Below are 22,207 nucleotides of genomic sequence, written 5' to 3'. Positions count from 1 at the left end.
GGTATATTACAAAGACCATTTAAAGCCTTAGGGTTGGGTTTAAATAATTAAATCAGTCCTGTTCAGTGGCTGATCTCAGAACCTGTGTTTCCATGAGGAAAGTAAAAATGTATATGTAAAAATCCCAAAATGTTGTGGCAATGTGGTGCATTATTGTCATTTAAACAATGTGCAGGGAGTGTGCTGGAGCAGGGAGCTGCCAGGTGGTTAATAAGAGTGCTCATTTTTGGAGAGAAGCCATTTTGGGAGAGCTCTGTTTTGAGCAGAGCATTTTGAGATCAGTGAGTGGGTTGTAACATCGCCCGATGGAGCTCCCGGCCAGGAATATCTCAGAGGTAATGGTGAGGCTATGGGGAAGGAGGAGACCTCAGTGGTCCTGGGCATGACCTAAAATTGCACCCTGCTAGGATAGGGAGGCTTGGTTGTCCTGCCTGTGGCGGGGCAGGCTCCCTCAAATACCAGGTATCAACCTCCGACTTGCAGGCTGGAAATTTGGCAGCAGGAGAGTAGTCGTGGTTGTAATAGTCACTCCCCTGCCAAATTTTAGAGCCCGTGGGAAGCCGCAAAGGCCAGCTAGCATGGTCCTGCAGGCTAGATTGTGCCGATGCACAGTGGGGCCAGTGCCAGAGTGCAGGGCTGCTTGAAAGCCAAATCTGGCTCCATATGCCAGTGTCAGGCTGGCGCACGGGGCTGGGCTGGTGCGCTGGATTGCACCCATGGGTTGACTCATGCTCTGGCTCCATGCTGGATCAGACCCGTGGACCAACCTTGCGCTCTGGATCCAGCTTACAGACCAGCCCTATGGCACTCATCTGGTCTGTGGGGTCAGAAGGTTGAACACATTGATTTAAACTAATCCAGAGAACATCCTGATCAAAAACCCAACCTTTTACATATGGAATAAATCTACAACATCATGAAGTCAGATGCATCTTTATCCATGAATTAGTTGACTTTTGTAAGTTACAGGCCTTCTAGGATGTAATTATTACAGTAACCAAAGAGATTGCTAGCCCAGAAATGCTGTAGTCTTCCAGGCACAAGAGGTTATAGCAGAAATAAATAACCCAGTTGTGACAGATAAGGAATGTGAAAATCTGTTGAGAATGTTATTTTTGGTTGTGAAATACTAGAGTAAGGGTTTGAAAATATACACTGATCCCAGCCTTCAACACTTGGCCCGAAAAATGTGTGGCATGTCACTGAAATGTAAAGATGTATAATACATTTCAAAACAAGCCTACATTTCTTTGAAGTCTAATTTCTGTTCCTCAACTGTGCACTAAAACAGTCCTCTACTAGTGTTCTCTATACATGTTTTCACCCCATTTTGAAATCAGATCACCACATTCAATAAATGATTGGCAGAAAAGTATGCGTTAAGACTAGTTAGAGATAATGCACCTTACCCTTTTGGTTGTGGTTATGGGAATACTTATCATGTTTTGTTTTAATAAGAAAAAAAGAGACAGTGGAATGAAGCATAAATCTGAGACTAAATTTTCCAAAGCAACTCCTATCATTTAATCTTTACTTTGCATGTGGAAGTTTTAGATGACCTAAAACTTGGAATTCTCGCCTGGAACTACTACTAGATTTGTGCACACAAATGCTTTTTGCATCCACACATGATTTTTGGAAGTGCTTAAGGGATTTAAGAGGCAAAATTAAAATCCAAATGTGATTTAGGCACTTAAAAAATAATTGAAAACTTTTAAATCAGTTTTGAAAATGGAATTTAAGCTTGTATAAAGTAACTTTGGTACTTCTGAAGACTTTACTTTTGTGCTCAAAATTGCAGAAGGAAATTGAGTTTGAAGGTTGTGACAAAGGCACCTTCTAGGCCTGATACTAGTATGGCCCTGCCCTCGTCTCTGGGTAAACTGTCCGCTTTGCTTACCTGCCACACCTTGTTGGTAGATTATTATGATGTCAAATAGGCAGGAGGCTGTCCTTCATGTGCCCAAATGACCAGGGACAATCAGTACACGCTCCTACCATCCCTACATGTGTCCCATCTCTTGCTGATATGCTGTAAACATAAACAGCTCTGGCTTCCAGCTGGGTTGAATATAGCCCCTTGTAAGGCCACTCACATACCACCCTTCTTGGGCTTCTTTCTTACTGCCCCACTCTCACAAGGGCCTCTTACGTGCTGCTTATCCAGGCCACACTCGTAACGCCCTACGTCCGGAGAGATCCTCAGGCTTGTCCACTCATACCTCAGACAGCCCTGACCCAGCCTTTTGGGCCCCTCCCATAACCCTCATCTGGGTGGTGACTGCCAATTCCTCTGCTCACTTTCTTCAGTCAGCCCTGGCCCAACCTTTTGGGTCCGCTTTGACCCTCATTTGGGCAGTGACCGCTGATTCACCCCACTTTTGGCGCTAGCCCCTCACCAGGCCATTATGCCCCTCTCTCGGGCCACATCTCTGCCCCTTTACACTAGGGCCTGGAGTTTTCTACCCCTTAGGGCTCAGCTGCTACTTCCTGAGCTTAAATGGCCCCACAACTCTGCCCTGCAACTCTCAGGGCTTGGGGTCTTACACCCCCTTGAGCTCAGGTGCTGCTCTTTCAGTGTGCCTAGCCCCCCCACTCCAGGGTCCAACACCCCAAAGGACTCAGGCACTTCTCAGTAAGCTTCCTAGCCCCCGCTCTCTCCTGATTACCCATCATCTGAGGGAGGGGGGAAGAGGTTTAGGCGCCCTTAACCCCCTTACACTGGGGAGGTTCTTGGTCCTGGTATTTGAGTGGCCTTGCCCCGCCACAGGCAGTACCACCAGGCCTCCCATTCCTGGCAGAGTGAAGTTTTAAGTGATGCCCAGGCCCACTGAGGCCTCCTCCTTCCCCATAACCTCACCCTTACCTCCGAGATATTCCTGGAGCAGGAACTCTGCTGGGCAATGTTACTGCCTGCTCGCTGATCTCAAAATGCTCTGCTCTTATAACAGACCTCTCCCAAAATTACCGCTCTCATTAACTGCCTGGCAGCTCCCTGCTCCAACCCTTAAAGTGACAGACACCCTAAAGTGTGTTCTGACATAAGGGTCTTTGGCATATTGGTCTTTGCCTTGATACTGAACAATTGCTTCATTCTTTTGTTTTCCATGTATATAGTGAAGCATATGGTAATGGTCACTAGCTAATTGCTATTACTTATAGTAGCGGCTAAGAAAATTCCCAGTCCCAGAAGCATACTTTCATGTTGACTGTACTTTGTTGACAGGACTTTATAATAATCTATAATCAGGAAAAACTGAGAGCCCTTTGGATATTGCCAGGTGTCATTCAGTATTCACCGATATACTGTATTTTAAAAATTATTTACAGACAGTTTAAATTCAGGAAAAAAGCTACCTGATGTGCAGGATTAGCCAAGACTTATAAATGAACCAAATATTTTGACGTTATTTACTGCTCAATATCAGACTTTGTAAACAGGTGAATATTGCACACCAAACACATTCCTTCTGTCAGACTGATTAGTTTTAGCTCTGCAGTACTGAAACAGTATATGACAAAGAAAACTACTTTTAGTGTTGCGAAAAATTAGACTAAGGAGTCTTAAGCTTTATTTACTCAGCATCTTTTCAGACTTCTAAGAGCAATAATATAGCATTTTGAGTAGTAATCAGAGATTAATAGCTTTGAAACCTACCCTTTTTAATAGAAGTTTTCATATGTTGAATTAGTTTGGTGATCTCAGCAGTCCCCAAAAGACTGTAAGTCCACGTTACGTACAGCTGAATTTTCAATTCCAAATAATGGGTAGTTGGAAATATACTCCCAAATCTAAGCAAAAACAGCAACAATTTCCTGTAAAACGGAAGGGCAGCACATTAATGCAACCCTATTATGGAGAAACCAGATACGGTTCATCCTATCACATTTCACATGTGCCCATTTATTTTACCAGTATTGCTGGAGCCAGATAACCTTCCATCTTGGTAACATCTGAAGGTAGAATGTAAGGGGGAGTGAACTCGGAGGAAGGACATTGGAAAATCATACTGCAAAATCATTCTCCCTCTATTTCCTTGGTGTGGGAGGAGTAGGGTGGACTTGCCTCTCCCTTGGATTAAGATACAGGGTCCAACACCAAAGCTTCAAGAGAAATGCAAGAAATCACCGCCATGTACACTGAGGCAGTGCCCTTCAAGATATAGGCATATCTAAGGTTTTGAAGAGTGGGGTGTAGATGATATGATGCATCACATATAAAACAACACACATTTTTCTCTAGTTAAAAATAAACTAGAAGCTTTACTAATGTACTAGGGACCTAGAGCTATATTACTATGTTTAAGATTGAAGCAAAAACAAATATGACTTCATTGGAATAAATTGAAAACAATCTGTGGAACTGTGAAATTGGAGCTTTATTACCAGGAGCAGCTAACAGACAGTAGAATTTCAGAACAAAAGACAGCTTGATTGGTTGAGCATCAAGAACATTAGAAAGAGGAGAGGGTTGTTAACTCCTGTGAAATAAAGAGTTGAAAAGGGATCAGGTAGATTATAATGAGTCATGAAGATAATTGACTCCCTCAACACTGCCTAACAAAATGCTGCTGCCACTGCCTGGCAGTTTTAAACTTTGGATTGACCAGGAATCAATTTTCTGAAATTTAAAATCACTGCACCCCTCTCCTCCCTGGATCCACCCCTGCTTCCAGACCAGAGGTGGGCAATTATTTTGGGTGGAGGGCCACTTACTGAGTTTTGGCAAGCCATCGAGGGCTGCATGACAGGCAGCCAGGGGCAGATAAATATTAATTTTCTAAATTTTTTAGGGGGCCTGTGGGCCACATTTTGCCCACCCCTGCTCCAGACCAACATTGTGCCCTCAGTGGGAATCATGCTGTCAGAGTATGGCATGAGCACCAAAGGAGCTGTGTAACAAAGGACTTTTTCTGGACTCAGCTACTCCTGGGAACCACTTAACAGGGCATCTTGGAGCTGGTAATATAACTTCAGGTCCTTGTACCTTTCCTGAATAACCCCCTTTGGTGATAGAATGGGCAGCGTTTATTCTTATGTCCATGCTCACTTCCTTTCCCCTAAGGCAGGGGTGGGCAATTATTTTGGCTGGAGGGCCACCTAATGAGTTTTGGTGCACTGTCAAGGGCCGCAAGAATAGCCCCACCCCGTGACAGGTGCCCCAAACCCTGGTTGCGATCTTGGGACTGGAAGTCCCACCCACAGACCCTGACTTGTGCCACTGGATGTCCCTCCCCTTGCTCCCAGAATTACTCTTTTTGGGAAGGGGCTTTCCTATTTTGGAACTGGAAAAAAACCACAAATAATATACTAAAAGTTAAACATTGACTATAAAATATTTTAATTTTATTTCAAAAAATATTTTTGTCCTGATTTGTGTGTTTGTATCATGTAATATAGAGGTGATTGCATAATAGCTCAAAATGAAGCCTTACACTTGTATATGGGGGTGAGGTGGAGGGGGGACATGGGTGGTTGGATATGGGGTTTGTGGGGCACTGTGGGTGTATGTAGGGTGTGGATGTGTTTGTGGGAGGGTGTGGAGGGTGCGGGTTTGCGTGGGTGGTATGGGGTTTGTGGGAGATTTGGTTGTATTTGGGTTGTGGGAGGGTGTGGATGTGGGGGGTGGGTATGGAGGTGTTTGTGGAAATATGTGGGTGGGTATGGGGTTTGTGGGGGACTCGTGGTTGGGTGTGTGGAGGGGGAGGGTGGCTGGGGGTGTGTGTCAGGAGGATTGCATGGCGGGTATGGGTGAGTGTGTATGGTGGGGTGCATGTGGGCCCCCCTATAAAAAGCCCCCATCCCCCATAGCACACAGTCCCTGCCACCAGCAGCAGCAGGCAGAGGCCCCTGGCAGTGCGTCTTTTCGGTGAACCCCAGTACTGCACATGATCAGGTTGTTGGCTCCATGGTGTGGGGCTCACATTCCCAAGCCCTGCACCACCGGGGGGAGCCCCATGTAATGAAGCTGGCGGTGCAGATCATGGGGCTCAGCAGGGAGAGAGATAAAGCCAGCTCAGCTCCATAGTATGGAGCTCCCCGCTGTTTTCCATGACCTGTGCATAGCAGTGAGTAGGGCTAGGCCACCAGCTCCATTGCGTGGGGCTGTCCCCCAGAGGTGCACAGCTCGGGCAGAGAAACCAGGAACTACGTGCGAGCCCCACATGATGGAGCCAAGCAGACCCCATGCCCCTGCCACCCTGCCCTGGGTCCTGGCTGGCCGCAGCACTGGCCCCAGGTGGCCCCCACGCTCCTGCCCAGCTGCCGGTTCACTCCTGCCCACCACCACTGCCACTTCCCCCCACCTGCCTGCCAACTGCACTACCACCACCACTCCCCTGCTACCACTGCTGCTGCCCTTCCTCTGCTGCTTTCTTACCTTCCCCCTCACCTGCTGCCCTCCCCTTCCTCCACCCACAACCACACCTCCCACCCATGCCACTGCCATCACTTCCCCCCCCACCGGCTGGGGCAGGGTCTGGGCCATTCCATGGGCAAGAGTGGGAGCATAGCATGCACTGCCCCATGGGAGTGAGCAGGGCTCGGGTCCATGTGAGCACAGCAGGGACAGCCCAGGGCCAGGTGGGATATAGTGAATTGGTAGGCACCTGCCTGCGGACCAGATGGAATTACCTGGCAGGGCAGATCAAGCCCATGGGCCATATTTTGCCTAGCCCTGGGCTGGGGCCAGAATGTGGGGGCTGATCCAGTGACTCATGGGCCAGATGTTTGACATCCCGGCTATAAAGAGTATTCTGTGAACTCACAGAATCATGGAAAAGTTAAGGCTAGAAGGGATCTCAGGAGGTCATTTAGTCTAAACTCCCACTCAAGGCAGGATCACCCCTACCTAAACCATCCTATCCAAGCATGTCAGACCTGTTCTTAAAACTATGTGAACAACCCTCTTGCACAACTACCCAACTACAAGGCCTAATGCCCCAAAACACTGAAAGCAACCTAATTTGCCATAGATAAAGCGGAGCAGTGAGGGCACCCTCAATGTCCTCCTACTGCAAGGAAAATAGTGGTTTGTTAGAATATACTTAAAAGCTCCAAGAAAGAATACCACATTCCTTCTAAATTGGTGCTGGTCCCATAGAAATCATCAGTATTCCATTACTTAGAGATTGGATAACATATTCGTATGAAGGGTCCATTCCCCCAGGGTAAATTTTGTGGGTGTAATCTGGCTCTAGATATAGATATCTATAGATAAACACACACTCGCCTATCCTATTACTGTATATTATGGGAAATTCCATCGTGTTACATTCTTCCCACATTGTCATTGAAACATAAGGTGGAAACTAGTTTCTTCCATTTCTTTCTGTCATTTGCTGCTGCTTCCATCTCTTCTACGGGTTGAGAGCGCCTGCTTGGCTCTTTGTGCTAAAGTTTCTTAATGTTTGTCATGCTGCCCTATCCCTTGACCTGCTCTGCTGCCTCCCCGTGCACTGCTGCTGTCACATTCCCTACCCCAGCTGCTGCCAGGGCAGAGGCAGCAGTGCATCAGGGGATGGGCAACATTGTGCGCTATTTCCCCACCCCGTGACCCAAGGTGCATTTGCCTTGATCACAGTATTCATGCAGATATGCTGTCCTATCTACCACGGCCAATTGGAAACCTCACAAAAGAAGTAACTTCTGGGGTAGGCAAAGTATTCACAATATCTATTAAATTAAAAAATAAATGTAAATCAACTCAGATGTGACTGAATTGCTAAGATAGGGCTGTGGAACTCTATTGGAAAATTAGAAAAGAAACTAGATGCCTTAAAAAACAAGTACCTATGAAAGATACTGCATTTGGGTGGAAAAACTTGATCTCTAATAAAGGGTTGAGATGGGGAAGCAGCACCCAAGTCCTGGCATTCCAGCAACAAACTAAGGCAGGGACGGAGACATGCAAAATTATTTATATAGGTTAAAGTTACAGCCCTCCAGAAAAATAATGTTATACCTAAAAGCAAGCTGTAAACTCTGCCTGGGGTGAGAACTAGGCTTTACCAAAGAGATATCCATGGCTTGGTACTCTTATTGTGCACATTCAAAATCTTAGCTTTCCTGGGAAACTGATTAAAAAACCAAGAGTAGCACTGAGCTCTCTGCTGACTCCACCAGCCCTAACTCAGGCTGCCACCCAGCTCATTTTTTGTACATTGGAAACATTGGATATTTTCTACTTAGTGGCTGTATAGCTCAATCCTGATCATTACTTCACAGGGTAACGCTCTCAATGCCTCTGTTCAAAACAAGGAGACAAGGGGGTGGAGAGGAAAATGAAAGAGATGGGAGACAGAGGAAATGAGGGACAGAGAAATTAAACATAAGCCAAAACTGAAAAGGAGAAAGAACAAATGGGAGCCAAAAAGAATAGACTTGTGGGGGAATCTTTAATCACAAGTATTTTTATACAGCAAATAGTTTGAAAAAGAAAATGAGAGAAGGTATATAAAGCACTAATAGAGCTTTCAGCCTCTGGTAGAGGGAGTGGATTCAGTTATTCCGGACTAAAAAGATTTATCAGTATAGGTAACACTATAGTGGCAAACCCTTCTATTTCAGACATGTTTCAGTGGCAAAAATGTGTTTTTGCTGGAGTAGCTCATCCTTATTTCATGAATAAATTAAGCAATGTCAGTGAAAGCATTCTTTTTACTGGCATCACTGTATCTGTAGTAAGACTTTTACTGGTATAAAAATGTCATAAAAAATCACACCTCCAACCGACATTATTATACCAGCAGAAGTTTCTAGTGTACGGCTGATGGCAGAAAACTATTCTCGGGGGGAGCCATGGGTTCAGCTTTTAACAGGCTTGACTCAGCAAGTTTGGTAAATTGAGCTCCACTGAGTTTATTCTGCAGATTTTTAGCTAAATGCCCCTGTAGAAGTTACAGTCCATGATGCGTTTTTATAGAACAGGTTTTGAGTTCATTATCATGTCATAACATGTTTTCTTTCCCACTGTAAGAGCCTGCTTATTACACCTTAAGTCACTCAGGTTCAGTGGTACTGTATATACATAATGTGGAAAATGTTTTAGAATGATGTAGTACACCAGTATATACGTGTGTGTGTGTGTGTATGTGTACACAAGCACGTGTGTGTATGCATGTGCATTATCATTACAGTATACGCTGCTTAATTGGAACACATCAAATCAGGATGACTTTTTTTTTTGGAATCTCTCCCAGGAAAATGGCTTAGCCAAACAATACTGAATGATAATCACTGTTACTTAGTGGGGTTATATTTAATATAAATTCCCATTAATGGTGATGTATTTAGCTAGTGCCAAGTACTTAAATGATGTTTATTCAAATGTTAGATTACAAATGGTATTCTTGAATGCAGTTTGCCAGATAACGATTTAAACATTATATATTCTTAGGGCTCTATGGCTTCAGTCAGTATTAAAAAAATGAATTCTCAAGCCGCTTTGACAAAATGTTCTCCTTAAAACTATTATTTTTAATACACAATACAAAGGCAAATAAAAAATATTATTCTTTGCAAAAATTGCATGCAGGTGTCAAGAAATTCAGAATTAAGTCTGAAAGCTCATCCTTTGTCCTATCCCATATGCTTATGACCAAAATATAGTTTCATAGTTTCGTAGTCAGCCACTCATGTAGATGCAGCCATGAAGTACTAATATGCATATATTTCCCTGTAGTGTGAAAAGCAAGAGCATATACTACATTTACTCAAACAAAATATGAGTTTTCCCCCACAGTCAACATGGAGGAGAAGCCTCTCATCTTATATTCTCATACAAAGTGGAGGGAAGAGCAGGTGGCTGCTGCGGCTCTGACTCTGAGCCCAGGTTGGGGCCACAGTCAGATCCACAGCCACCTCCTGCCTCCCACCCCCACCTCCCCTTCTCCTCTGCAGCTTCTGCCCCACACCTCATTGTCAGGTGCAGCTCAGCTCTGGCCAACACTGCTGCATGGCCAGGCAAGGGCTGAACTTCCACATGCCATGGTCCAGGATGGAACAGCCCAAGTAACATCTGACAGTAAGGGGTTGGGGGGAGAGAAACAGAAACTGCAGGGAGACAGCAGGGGAAGGGTCAGAGACTGGGAGGAGTTTGGGGGGCGGAGAGCAGAGACTGGGGAAAACAGGACGGGGGGAGAAGAGACAGAGACTGTGGGGGGAAGGGACAGAGACTGGCAGGAGTTTGGGGAGAAGAGGCAGAAACTAGGAGGAACTGGGGGAGAGGCAGAGGCTGTAGAGAGCTGGGGGTCTGGCGTACAGGTAGCAGGGGGTGCAGACAGGAAGGCTGCAGGGGAAATAGTGGGTGGGGGCAGAGGGCAAGAGGGTCGCCTTATTCCCCCCAGCCACTGCTTTCCCTGCTGTAGCGGTGGGGTGGGATTCAGGACAGCCCTCCAATACTTAGATTCTATACTTGGAAAATTATAACAAATGTATCGTTTTTTCACATACAGAATCCAATCAGTGGGGGTCATGTTATATTCAGGGTAATCTTGTATCCGGGTAAATATGGTAAATTAAATGAGAACATGGAGGGGTGGCCAACCTGTGGCCTCTCTGTGGCAGACAGCAGATTGGGGTAGGGAGAGGCAGCACTGACAGACAGGGCAGGGAGAAGAAAGCAGAGGAGCAGCTTGGTCACGGAGCACAGGACAGGGAGCAGAAAGCTGAGCAGCAGATTGGGTAAGGGAAAAGGATTGGAGTGGCACTTGTGGAGCATGTAGGGCTAATTTATGGCATGCCTGCCAAAAAGGATGATTCCCACCAATTTAAAGGAATGGTTGTCATCTTCGTTATCACTTTTAATCATAGGCTAGAGCTTATAAAGTGTTAGACCAGTTGGGGCTTGTCTTTTCTCTTCTTTAAAGAAAATGCTGAATAAGACATTTTCCACTTCTCCACTTCTTGATTAAAATAGGTGTTGCTGAAGGAGGCAGAACAGAAAGCAGACACTTTCTCTTTTTTGGAAACATTCCCACAGCTAAGGGAGAATCCTCCCTCTCTATCTTGCAGGGCTCAAGTTAGCAGGGCAGATGAACAGGTTCCCAGCAAGTAACGTGTGCCTGACAGGTGCATAGCAGATAATTGGGAGAAGGCATATCAAGGGGAACTCTTGTTTATATTTCTTTCAGCATACAAAGAGTAATTTCTTTCATTTGTATTTTATAAGGGGGAGGGGAATTTTTCTGTAAAAAGGATCTCCATGAACAGGGCTTTCTTTTAGGTTAAGATACACCAATCAAAATCTGACAATATCCAGTTTTAGTTATGATCCCCACATTTATTGATGTTCATTAGGACCCACTTCTTATGTTCAGTTGGTCAGTCTAGAGCTAGATTTGATGGGGTAAAGAAGAAGCTATAAGGCTAATGAAAGTCAGCCATGTGCAGTGTTTCTTGTGAGAGTCAGCATACTAGGAATGCACATTCTAAGCTGCATGTGTCTGGTTTTTTTGCAGTATGAGGCCATGCCATATGTAATTTTTCCTTTGTCCCCTTCTCCTACCCTATTAAAAGAGCAAATGGAATGTTTTCTTTTATCTTACATGTGGCTCATCATAACTTATTTGTGCATTCACCCTCTTCTCCTGATGCTTGGGTGTGGGGAGCCCATTATAAAACCAAGATCATTTTCTGTAGTGTTTGGAGGAGGCTTATACAGCATCCTTGCAGATATGGTACATAGCACCTATTACAGCTCTGGCCATCTCCAGCCTGTGGGACTTCCCACAGCTTCAAAAACCTGGCAGTGGGGGAGCAGTGACAACATTAATTGCCACTCCCTCGCTGTCAAATTTCCAGAACCATGGGGAGCCCTGAGGGTTGAATGATATAGTCCTGTGTGGTAGATTGCTTTAGCATGTAGTGGGGGTGACACTCGGGGTCCCTCCATTACAAGATCAAGTGGTAACCCCATGCAGGTGAATCCTGTGCAGCTCATCTAGCCCATGGGGCCAGAAGGTTGAACACCACTCTTCTAAGCTCTTTTTATTAAAAAGCATTCCCCATCCCCAACAAAGTACAGTGAATAGTGTAACTACATCTCATTGTGCAAAGGGAGCAGGAGTGAGCTTCATTACTTTTCTCCTTGCTGGCAGGTGCCAAGTAGCAGCGCTTCTACATTTCTTTCCCGCACCCCTCTTTTTAGTTCTTTCACTTGAGAATGGAGGAAATGACAGAGAAATGTAGTGTGAAACATACATTTAATAGGAAATACAGCCAAGAGCAGGAGAGAGTAACCAGTTTAATTTGAGGGTCTCATTGGATGTTTCCTACAGTCATCATTATTACTTGATAATGATTAATCAGTCTATTGACACTTGTAATCCACCTCTCAGCTTGGATCTCTAACTATAATTTCTTACCCATACTCCGTATTCTGCCCTCTTCAGGCTCTGCATAAACCATGAAGCCAGGATATTGACATTTGAATCATGCTGTTATGGCATTAATAAGATCACACAGTGGACACATCTTAACACACTCTTACCCCAATATAAATATGAGAGAAGTTGCAGACAGCAGGTTTTTCCTCAGTCCTGTTTTCCATTTTTGCTAGTTTGTTACTTTAAATGCATCACATCATGTGGAGCGGAGTTGATTTTTTTTTTAAGACTCTTTGCAAGTACGGTACCTAATTTTATCTACAGCTATGCTTTTTTTCTATACTTAAAAGTTGTGCTGGTTTCCAGAAGGACAGTGGGTGCATGTATAGAGGCTGAAAACTAGACCTTAAAAGAAAACGTCTCAAGTCAAGACTTATGCACAGTAAAGGGAATTTGCAGATTATGTTTGTAATGCCAGGCTGCCTATGGTGCCAGATTTTTAGGACCAATTTAATAGATGGGAAGTGGATTATGTAAATAATTTAGGTAAGAGAGAGAAAATGGTTCGCTCTTGCTAACCAGTTAGAACATGGGTAGCAATGCCTCTTATTTCCCTCCAGAAGGTCTAATGTGGGAGACGCTGGGTCTGCCTATTACTTGCTTCTCTGCTGTCTATAGACCTAGAAGCAGTGGGAATATCATTCAGGTGGTCTTGGCCCACTTCAAAAGGCATGATGGCACCAGGAAGGCAGCAGACAACCTGAAAACATTACACTTAAGATTTATTATGGTTTTATTTTTAACCCTGCAGACATTTACTCAACCCCCAAGTGTGGAAAGAGCCTAGCAACTAGTGGGGACATACTATTTACAAATATTAATCATACCCCCAGCCAGAAAACCAAATTAGCTTCCTCCTCTGCCTTCCCAGGGAACAAATTGGAAGAAAAATTAATAGATAATTTTTTGCTTTTAAAACATCCGCATTTCTGTCGTTCTGGAAAAACACTATTTTGCTCACCATGCTAGGCCCTTTGGGGGCCTTGGCCTCTGGCAACTGCTGGAACATCATTTCCGAAAGCTTGCAGCTCTGTGGGAGGAAAAACACAATAAGTTGTTTTAATATTGTACTGGAAATAATGCAACGCAAATGCTCAGCCCAAATGTATGCCCAGAATGAATAAAAATCCCACCTACCCTCCATGGCCCTTATGCGTTGTTTAAGACCCCTTGATCCCCTTTCCCATCTCTGCAGCTATCTGCCATGAGCATAATGGAGGGACACAAGGAATCAAATGGATTGGTAGGAACCATCAGCTAACCCATGCTTGCTCTCAGTACCCAAGAGAGAGAAGAAAATTTTCGTTTGGGGGGGGTTTGTTGTTGTGCCTACAGTTACAAATATTAGCTGTCACGATTTTGGTTTGAGTGAGTCCTGCAGTTGGGCTTACAATTGCGAAGAAACTATGAGTTTTATTAATGCATACTTTTGAAAGTTAACCCTGAGATATTCCTTTGCCCACCCCCAAAAAAAAACATGGACCAGCTACTTATCTTTCCTGCCTTCTATAGTCCTCCCTACTGTCTGCTTCTTGCTTCTAAAACCACCCACCCTCAAAAAGCCCTGCATGTCCCTTTCTTCCACAGCCATAGTCTCCACCAGCAGTGTCTGAATTGAGGGGGAGTAACTGGCCCAGCAGTGAAGTGAGGACTGACTGGAGATTTTCTCCATTGGTACCAGCTTCTGCTCGATAGAACGATGCATAGCTTGCTTGTCGTTGAGGCCTTCTTTCTCGGCAACAAAAGACATCATGAAATATGGAGCAGAAATGTCGGACATGAGTCGTCATTTGTAGGTTTTTAAATGAGCCCCTTTTTTATAATCAGGTAAAAACAACACCCAGAATGTTTCAATGGCCTGATGCCGTTCTTTATTTCATTAAATCCTTTACCTGAATCCAGATTTTTTAAGGAAGTGGCTTAAATTTCATTTTTGTGCTTCAGCTCATAGGCCTTTTTCCTTTAGTATTTTTATTGGGAGGCTAATGTGATGAACTCTAAACTGAAAAATTGAGCTAGGAAGTAGTTTGTTGCAAATAGGACTGTTTAGGGTAATGAGAGGTAGTTAGCTGTCTTAGTCCAAAGTCACTCAGAAGGCAAGGCAGAGTGGCACCTTAGAAACTAACTGCTGCAGAGAGGCATAAGCTATTTAACCCTCCTTTGCCTCTCTCACCAGTGCCGCTACCCTATTCAAATCCCCATCTTTGTAGAACCCCTAATTTCTGCAAGTCCATTTATAGCATTTTGACGAGCAGGCTGTGGCCTCTGGAAGCTTATGCCTCTCTGAACCAGTTAGTCTCTAAGGTGCCACCCTGCCTTCTGTTTAGGATAACAGATGTGATGTTGTAAAGATGTCCCTTTTAGTCGCATGTACCATAGATATGCCTTTCCCAGAAGATGTTCTTTAAATGCCTGTATTTTTAGATTAATGAATGTTCTCTGCTAAAATTTATTGTCCCACAATACTGTGCTCTACTTAAATTTTGGATGAGTTTATACATGCATCAGTAGGCTAAATTGCAACCTTTCTCCCATGAATATGTTGAAGGCATGGTCTGTGCAGAGCAGTAGTGGATGAGTGGAAATGCTTTGTTGTGTTCTGTCCAAGTAGGACTTAAGCAGGCAGAATGCCTCAGAGTGCTGAAAGTCGTGTGTGTTGTACCGTATCTCTTCTGTCTGGTGGCAAAAGTACAATATGTTCTGATCATGTAATTGCTGTAAGAGACTGGCAGACGTGTTGGGGAACGGAGATCTGAATGACTATGCACCCTGTGACCCAGGAGCATGCTTGGATATGATAACTGGTTACCCCCGTCTTCACGGCTGGGGAATTGTAGGGTAGGTCTTGTGCAGAGATGCCCATGTGTGAATTTGGGAAGCCATCCAGCCAAGGCAGGAGAAAGGTTGCAATTCAGTGTAATTTATCCTTCTTCTCAGTGAACGAGGAGAGCCCAAAAACTTCAAGAGATCAAGCTCAGGGAAATTAGCATTATCATTTGTACATTACTTAATAGCCTGATTTTGTCATTACTCTTCTCATGGCCTGTATCAAGGCACAGTTCTTGCTCTATAATCAGATAATGAATGTTGGCCCCAGAGCAGCATTTTTCTTGGCAGAATACATGAACCTCCATGCTGCCACAGCCAAATGACTTCCAGAATCCACGCTACTCTATTTAAGGCTGCCCTGGATAGCTCTATACTATAATACAGCCTGTAATATGGATATACTCCCAGTGCAGTACCCCATCTGGATCATGGGAGCTAGTGGAGTGGAGGAAAAGGAGGGCAGTAGAGTTCCAGTAGTGCTCAAGAATAAGAAAAGACCTGAGATATTATTTCTATTTGAATCCTTTTTGACCAGTAGCAGAATTGCTGATTCCAATTTCCAGCAGAGGTCTGTTTAGCCTGGGACCATATTTTTATCGGTACTTGCTTATCTCAATCAAATAAATCAGGGCCTATCTACTACACACAGCTCGCCTGGAGCAACTTTCAATTTTATTTTCCCCACTTCTTGCAGGACATATTTTATTCTATTTTTGTAATTTATGCATTGCACAATAATGAGTACATCAAACTGTACACCATAAAATAAAACTGGATACAGTACATCTCAGCAATATGGCAGGAGAGACCACAGTAATGCCTCCTGCCTACTAATTGTGGGTAAAATTGTATGAATCAGTAGAAATCCACATTTCCAGTTTTGTTTTTTATACTTTGGGTACTGAAATCAAAGGGGTCTGGCAACAAGAATTTTTTCTTGTGGACTACCTTTAGCTTTGATGTGAATTTTCTACGCATATAAATCTTTTCATTCTTACATGCATAGTGGGAAAGCTCACCTGTAAAACATATGTTATGTCTCAAAAGTGGACAATTTGCAACAGCTTCCAAATAGATCATTAATATTCTATTATGATGGCAAAAGGTTTGCTAATGTATTTGAAAACATGCAACTATGTAAGCTTGTAAATAAATTTAAAAAAATAATTTATCTTGTGTTACTTGTTGAAAGCATTTTTAAATGGCAGTTAATTAAGCTTCAGTTTATCCCGCCTCATTTGGCTATATCAACATAATATAGGTGAGGAATTTGAGCAAAAGAATAATTTCCCAAGATCATGTGCAGTTAGTGACAAAGCCAGAATTTGAATCCAGGGTTCTTCTCTCCTAGCCCCATTGTGTAAACTTGCAGGTTACCCAATTGGGATATGGCAAGCACTTGCTGGTTTGGGGGGGAAATAGTTTTAATTAAAATATCAGTCAGTTAAACTTAAGTTTCTGCTGCCACAGGTTCATTATGCCAAGTTAATAATAACCATCCCTTTCAGATCCTGATTTGAAACGTAGCACATAAGTATAAAGTACATTGTTGTGTTCCCCTCTACTCCTCCCGCTTATTTTGAGCTCTCAGAACCATTGTACAGGGAAATTGCAACACATGATTCTCAAGTTAACTTTATTTTTAAGCCCTGAAGTATCTTATGGTCTGTTAGAGGCATGGTTTTTCCTCATGCTGTATTCTTGGGTTTCCCTGATTCCTGGCAAGTTTTACATCTGTTTGAAAGTTAGGTGGGGATGTTGCACATCTTGTAGTCAAGACCTTTGGAAGAGCAAGAAGAGACTCAGTTTAGATGGATTTATTCTGCTTCGCACAAGAACATCCTGATCTGCATCTTGCAAACAGTCTTGGAGAACATGACAACTTGTAGCGTGAATGGTGAAATATAACAGAAGTCACGTTGTGTGTACAAAATGACCTGAAAAACACTGCCATCTCATCATACATATATCATATTTGTTAATCTGAAATGGAAAAAATATTTGAAAGCAGAAAGATAACACATTTAGAATACAGTGCTTTTTTGCTTGACTGCAGTCTAAATTCCCTATGTTTTTGAGCTCTGTAACTATGCTATTGCCAGGGATGTGAGGTGGGGCTCTCATGGAGCAGAACCCTCTCAGGAACTAGAAGGAAGAGATCTTCTTGAAACCCTTGATTCTCAACATGATAGATGGGGCTCTGACCCTTCTCTCTGGATCTGCATGAGGAATCCTACAGCCTTAGCACAACAATTCCCAGCACAGTGGCAAACATGTAGAGCAGGGGTTAAGCCCAGTATCTACATAGCTCTCTGGTTCCCAAAATCCCAGTTGTCTATTCTCACCTGTATTTGAACCAAGTCCAACCCCTCCCCACCCCCAAATCAGCCCACTGTGTTGTCTTTATACTTTTACAAACACACTGGGCTGCTGTGTACCTTGTTGCCTCTCATGCCTGGGTCAGGGTTTCATCCTGTCACTCTGGCTACATTACTTTCCCTTTCTCTGTGTAAAATGAAGAGGATCATACTTTATTTTTTTTAATCACATGTTACCTCATAGGGATTTACTGTTAAGTGCTTTGAAATGGTAAAGCTCTTTTGCAAGCGTTAAATGTCATCATGTCACTATGTGAAATGAACACTGAAACATCACCCGTTTTTATGTAGCAAGATCATTGCTATGAAAATTACCTTTTATGTAAGAGTTGGATCTAAGTTACATTTTTATGTGGAGATTTTGAATGTTTAGTCTCCTCTCTTTAAAAACAAAAACCAGAAAGGCTGTAAATTGTTATGCAAGTCATTTTTTGTGTGATGTTTTTCAGATATTGAGACAAGTGAAAAAATCCAGAAAAGTGGGATTCTCCAGGTGTTTGCAAGTCTGTTGACTCCACAGTCTTCCAGCACGGCAAAAGTAGCTAACATCATAGCAGAAGTAGCCAAAAATGGTGAGGTTTTCCACAAGAACTTTTCTGCTGGAACATCTTCAGTTTTGCACCTCACTTGTCAGTATGTTTTACTTCATTTATGTTTTCATTTTGTAAATTAGATATTTTTCATCTCTCCCTTTTCTGTTTTTGTCTTGTCAATATTTTGTTACCACTAGATTTCTTTAGTGCTCATTTATCCATTTGCTAATATGTCAAAGCAGCATTTGGTCAATGGAATATTAGTCTTTATTTTATTCTGTTTGTTAATGTTTTAAACAACTAAAATGCATTGTATTGAGTAAAATATTAAGGCATAGACTTTCAGTAATATATATGAACATGATAATAGATTTCTGTGTAGATGTTGTGCATAACCATGGGACTCCCATTGGCTGCACAGCCCAGAGTCAATGTCAGGCTCTCTTTAAAAGATTTGGCAAGAGGGATGGCCAGACTTTCAAAAAATAGGAGCCTTGATGCCAGAGCTCACATTCGTCTGCTGTGGGTTCACCTGCTTCTTGATGATGTGAGAGCTCCTAGTCCTCAAACAGTTAACAAGGATGAAGCATCTTGAGGAGCTGATGGGGGACAGGGTCTTTGAGAGCTACCCTCCCCAATGAGCAGGACTGCCTGTGGGATGCGTGGCAGAATGCCGCCTCTCTCTCCCCAAAAACTCTGCCCTGTGACAATGGTTAACATGGTCCCTGCAAAGGGCAGACATCCCATCTCTTTAGGTAACCCGAGTTGGATATATTCCTGAGGGAGGGGGGAAACCTGCTCCCTCTGCCTATGTAACTGGCATCACATACCTGGGTGAGGGGCTTGAGCTCCCTTTTGTTCTGAGCAATGCCAGTCTACCCAGCAACCAGTGATGCATTTCAAATTGGTTGGCTAGCAGCCAACAGGTGCTGGTCTCCATTGGACCAGGTAAATGAGGTCAGAAGGTCTATATAAATTAAGGACTGCCCAGGAGGAGGTGCAGTAGCCATGATGAAAAAACTGAGAGAGAGAAGCTGGACCATCTGAAACTTGCTTCCTCTCTTGAAACTCATGATCAGGAAACTGCCTGCCTCCAGAGGTACTCTCCACCTGCCTCTGGATGATACTTGTGAGTAAGCTACCTGAGATCTAACTAGATATATAGCTTACAGTAACCCAGATGCGAGATCAAAGGCTACCCAGCTGTGCCAGTTTGCTCTGTGGGATTTCTCTGATATTGCTCTACCCTGTACCCTATTCCAACCCTACTCCTTGTAACCAATGAAGTTCTCCTTTGTACCTAGCGTAGAAGACTTATTGGGAGTGGGTCTAGATTATGCCTTGGGGTCCCTTTGGTTCAGCTGACTAAGGGAGACCACTGTTTGTGCTTCAGACTGAGGAAAGCACGCCAAGTTCTTGAAGTGGGTCGAGTACCCTCAAGGGCTACTAGGCCTGTGTTTCCCAGAGGATACAGAGCCAGGATCAGTCCAGACCCTGGGTGGTGGTGGCATTACCCCCAGGCTAGCGGGTGTCCTCCAGGAAGGGGGTCGGCCAGACATGAGGCAACCCCAGGGAGGCACTCAGAGCCTGGAAGGTGGTCAGGTGTAGTGAGGTGGGTGGCTCAGTGTAGGAGCACCCCATACTGGCCTGCCGCAGGATGCCAATGGACTCCAAGTAGAGTCCATTCAAAAGAAGTAGTGGGACCTCAGTGTGTGGGCAAGGTCATGCCTGCTAAAGGAAAGGCAGAGGCAGGCAAGATGGGAAGCTTTGACTGGGAGCTTACTACCTGCACATTGTGGATTCCATCCAGAAGCCAGTTGGGTTCCCTGGTTCAGTGTCTCTGAAAGGAGAGATGTGAGATGAGGTAGGTACTGCAAGGGGCTTGGAAGTGACCTCCTGCCTCAGTTTTCCTCATAGGCTCAAAACACAGCACATGATGCAGCTGGAAGAGGGTCACGGAGCACCCCATGCGGAAGCACAGTCTTACTCAGCAGCTTCTGCACTGGAGAAAGAGTTCATTAGCCAGTCCATCTGGCCAACCACACCAACCACATTTTTCTGGTTGCATTGGGCTATAGATGGCTACAGCTACCTATTAGAATGGCCATAGCCACATAGAGACCTTACATAGCTAGAAACCACTAGTTACCTAGACACACAGGGGACTTATGTGGCTACATGTTGCTGTGTAACAAAGAGAGTTGTAAAAGGGCTAAACATTACTTGAGTGAAATTAGATCCATACCTGTCACAATATTTGAGCATGGGAAAGAAATGAAATTGGTCTTGCAGATGGGAGCCAATTCTTGAACCCCCAAAAAGGGAAGAGAAGGGGAGACGTATTTGAATTCTCATACTCCTCAACTGGCTCCATTCTCATACTCAGAGTTACAGAGAAGAGTTATAAACTGCAAATAGCTCTGCCCCTAGGAGGAACCAAGAAGTAGAGGGAAGGGTGTTTCTCATCTGCTGCCTATTGGATGGCCTGGCAGCTCTTGCCTTCCCTCTGCGGATTTTTCAAACACATTCTTTAGGGAATACATTACACCGTGGTTCAAAACTGGCTTCTTGTTTGAAGACAGATTGTTGGTTTGCTCCTTCTGTTCAAGTTGAATTGGAATGTTAAGCATTCTTTTAATGATTATGTTGACAGAAATGAAATAAATCTGACTTAAAGTTTACTTCTCTCCATAAGGAGGGATGAAGTTATTTGCATATGCCCAAATCACACTTCCCTGTATTTGATTTAGGTGAGATGATTTAATAGAAATTTTAACCTAAGAATTAAGTTTTCTGATATGTATGTAATCCTAAATATTTAACTCATTTTTTTCCTGCTGAATTAAAATTCCATTCAGAAAAAAGTCATACTCTATAAAAACCCAATTTCCCTAATTTATCTTATAGTTCAGTAAAGTTGTCAGATCTAAAAGTCCAAGAATATTACTGTTTCTAGATCTTTAACAGATAATCTATAATCTACATATACCATCTTTTTAAACATCAAAATTATTTACTGGAATTTTGCTGCTTTGAAGTAAAATTACATATGAAGGGTTTAGAGTCAGAAAAACACGAAAGGAATCAAATACATTATTTTGTACCTTAGTTATTGAAAGCGTTTGAAGTAAATTAAATCTCAAAAATCTGCATACAGCACATGCATACCAAACTGACATATCAGAATACATATCAAACTGATTTCTCAAAAGAATAATGGTTTAGATGAGTAATCCCGCCAACCCTATCATATACTTTTTGCATCTAGTAAGTTAATTAAAAGATTCATAATTCCTAATATTTATATTAGAAAATAATATTCAAAGATTTGCTGTCTTCCTTTGTCTCATTTGCTGCCCATATCTCAAGAACCTAAATTCCTTAGTATCATAGCAAATATCTCTCAAGTCTCCTTTTAAACTGCTTTATTGGATATTAATGCATTCAGAAGAGAAGCTGCTCATCATACAAGATGTATCCTAACTTTTTCATAAAGTGCCTATAAAGTTTCTTCTAGCCAGGATCAAAGCAAAGCCCTTTGAAATTATTTACAGTCCCCAGTGCTTTTGGAAGTGGGATGGGCTGGATTTTTTGTTTGGATTTTATGTCCATTGGTAGAATAGTTATTTAGATTGGATTTGAGGAAGTACCAAGCACATCCATTTCCCTTGTCCTCCTCTGGAATACAAATGCCTCTATTATCAGCTTTCACCACGAATTGTCAGATCACTTTAAGGAGAGCCCAGAGATTTTAACTTAGTTCTTTGGGTCATGCCACAGAGCTTTTGGGTCAGGCTACATGAAATAAAGGATGGGCCTGCTGACTCCCAGTCTGTGTTCCAGTTGGCAACGTACAATGAGACCAACTCCCAGTTCCCTCCCAACCCCACTACCCTGCCTTGTTTGACTTCCTTTCCATCTTGTCCATCTTTTTTCCCTGTACGGATGTAGAAGTTTCTTTCTCCATTTGCCCTGGTAATCCTGTACCAACTGATCTCCCTCAGATCTATTCTTCTCCCTTACTATTCACTCTCCTCTGGCTCTTTTCCTTACCATAGAGAACAACTTTGATCTGTCCTAT

At 43.4% G+C, this 22,207-nt stretch overlaps 1 protein-coding gene across 1 annotated transcript in view; it reads left to right on the top strand.

The window, feature by feature from the left end:
• The window catches only part of RAP1GDS1 (Rap1 GTPase-GDP dissociation stimulator 1), a 108,356-nt gene that overhangs the window by 17,686 nt on the left and 68,463 nt on the right, over nucleotides 1–22,207 (top strand). Inside the window, exon 2 of the mRNA XM_025204262.1 lies at nucleotides 18,043–18,165. Within this exon, the coding sequence (XP_025060047.1) occupies nucleotides 18,043–18,165 (123 nt within the window). The remainder of the gene's footprint in view (nucleotides 1–18,042; nucleotides 18,166–22,207) is intronic.

This window comes from Alligator sinensis, unplaced genomic scaffold, assembly GCF_000455745.1.
Source record: "Alligator sinensis unplaced genomic scaffold, ASM45574v1 scaffold353_1, whole genome shotgun sequence".
NCBI lineage: Eukaryota > Metazoa > Chordata > Crocodylia > Alligatoridae > Alligator > Alligator sinensis.
The sequence above is the reverse complement of the archived record's forward strand: the minus strand, read 5'-3'. Positions and strand labels throughout refer to the sequence as shown.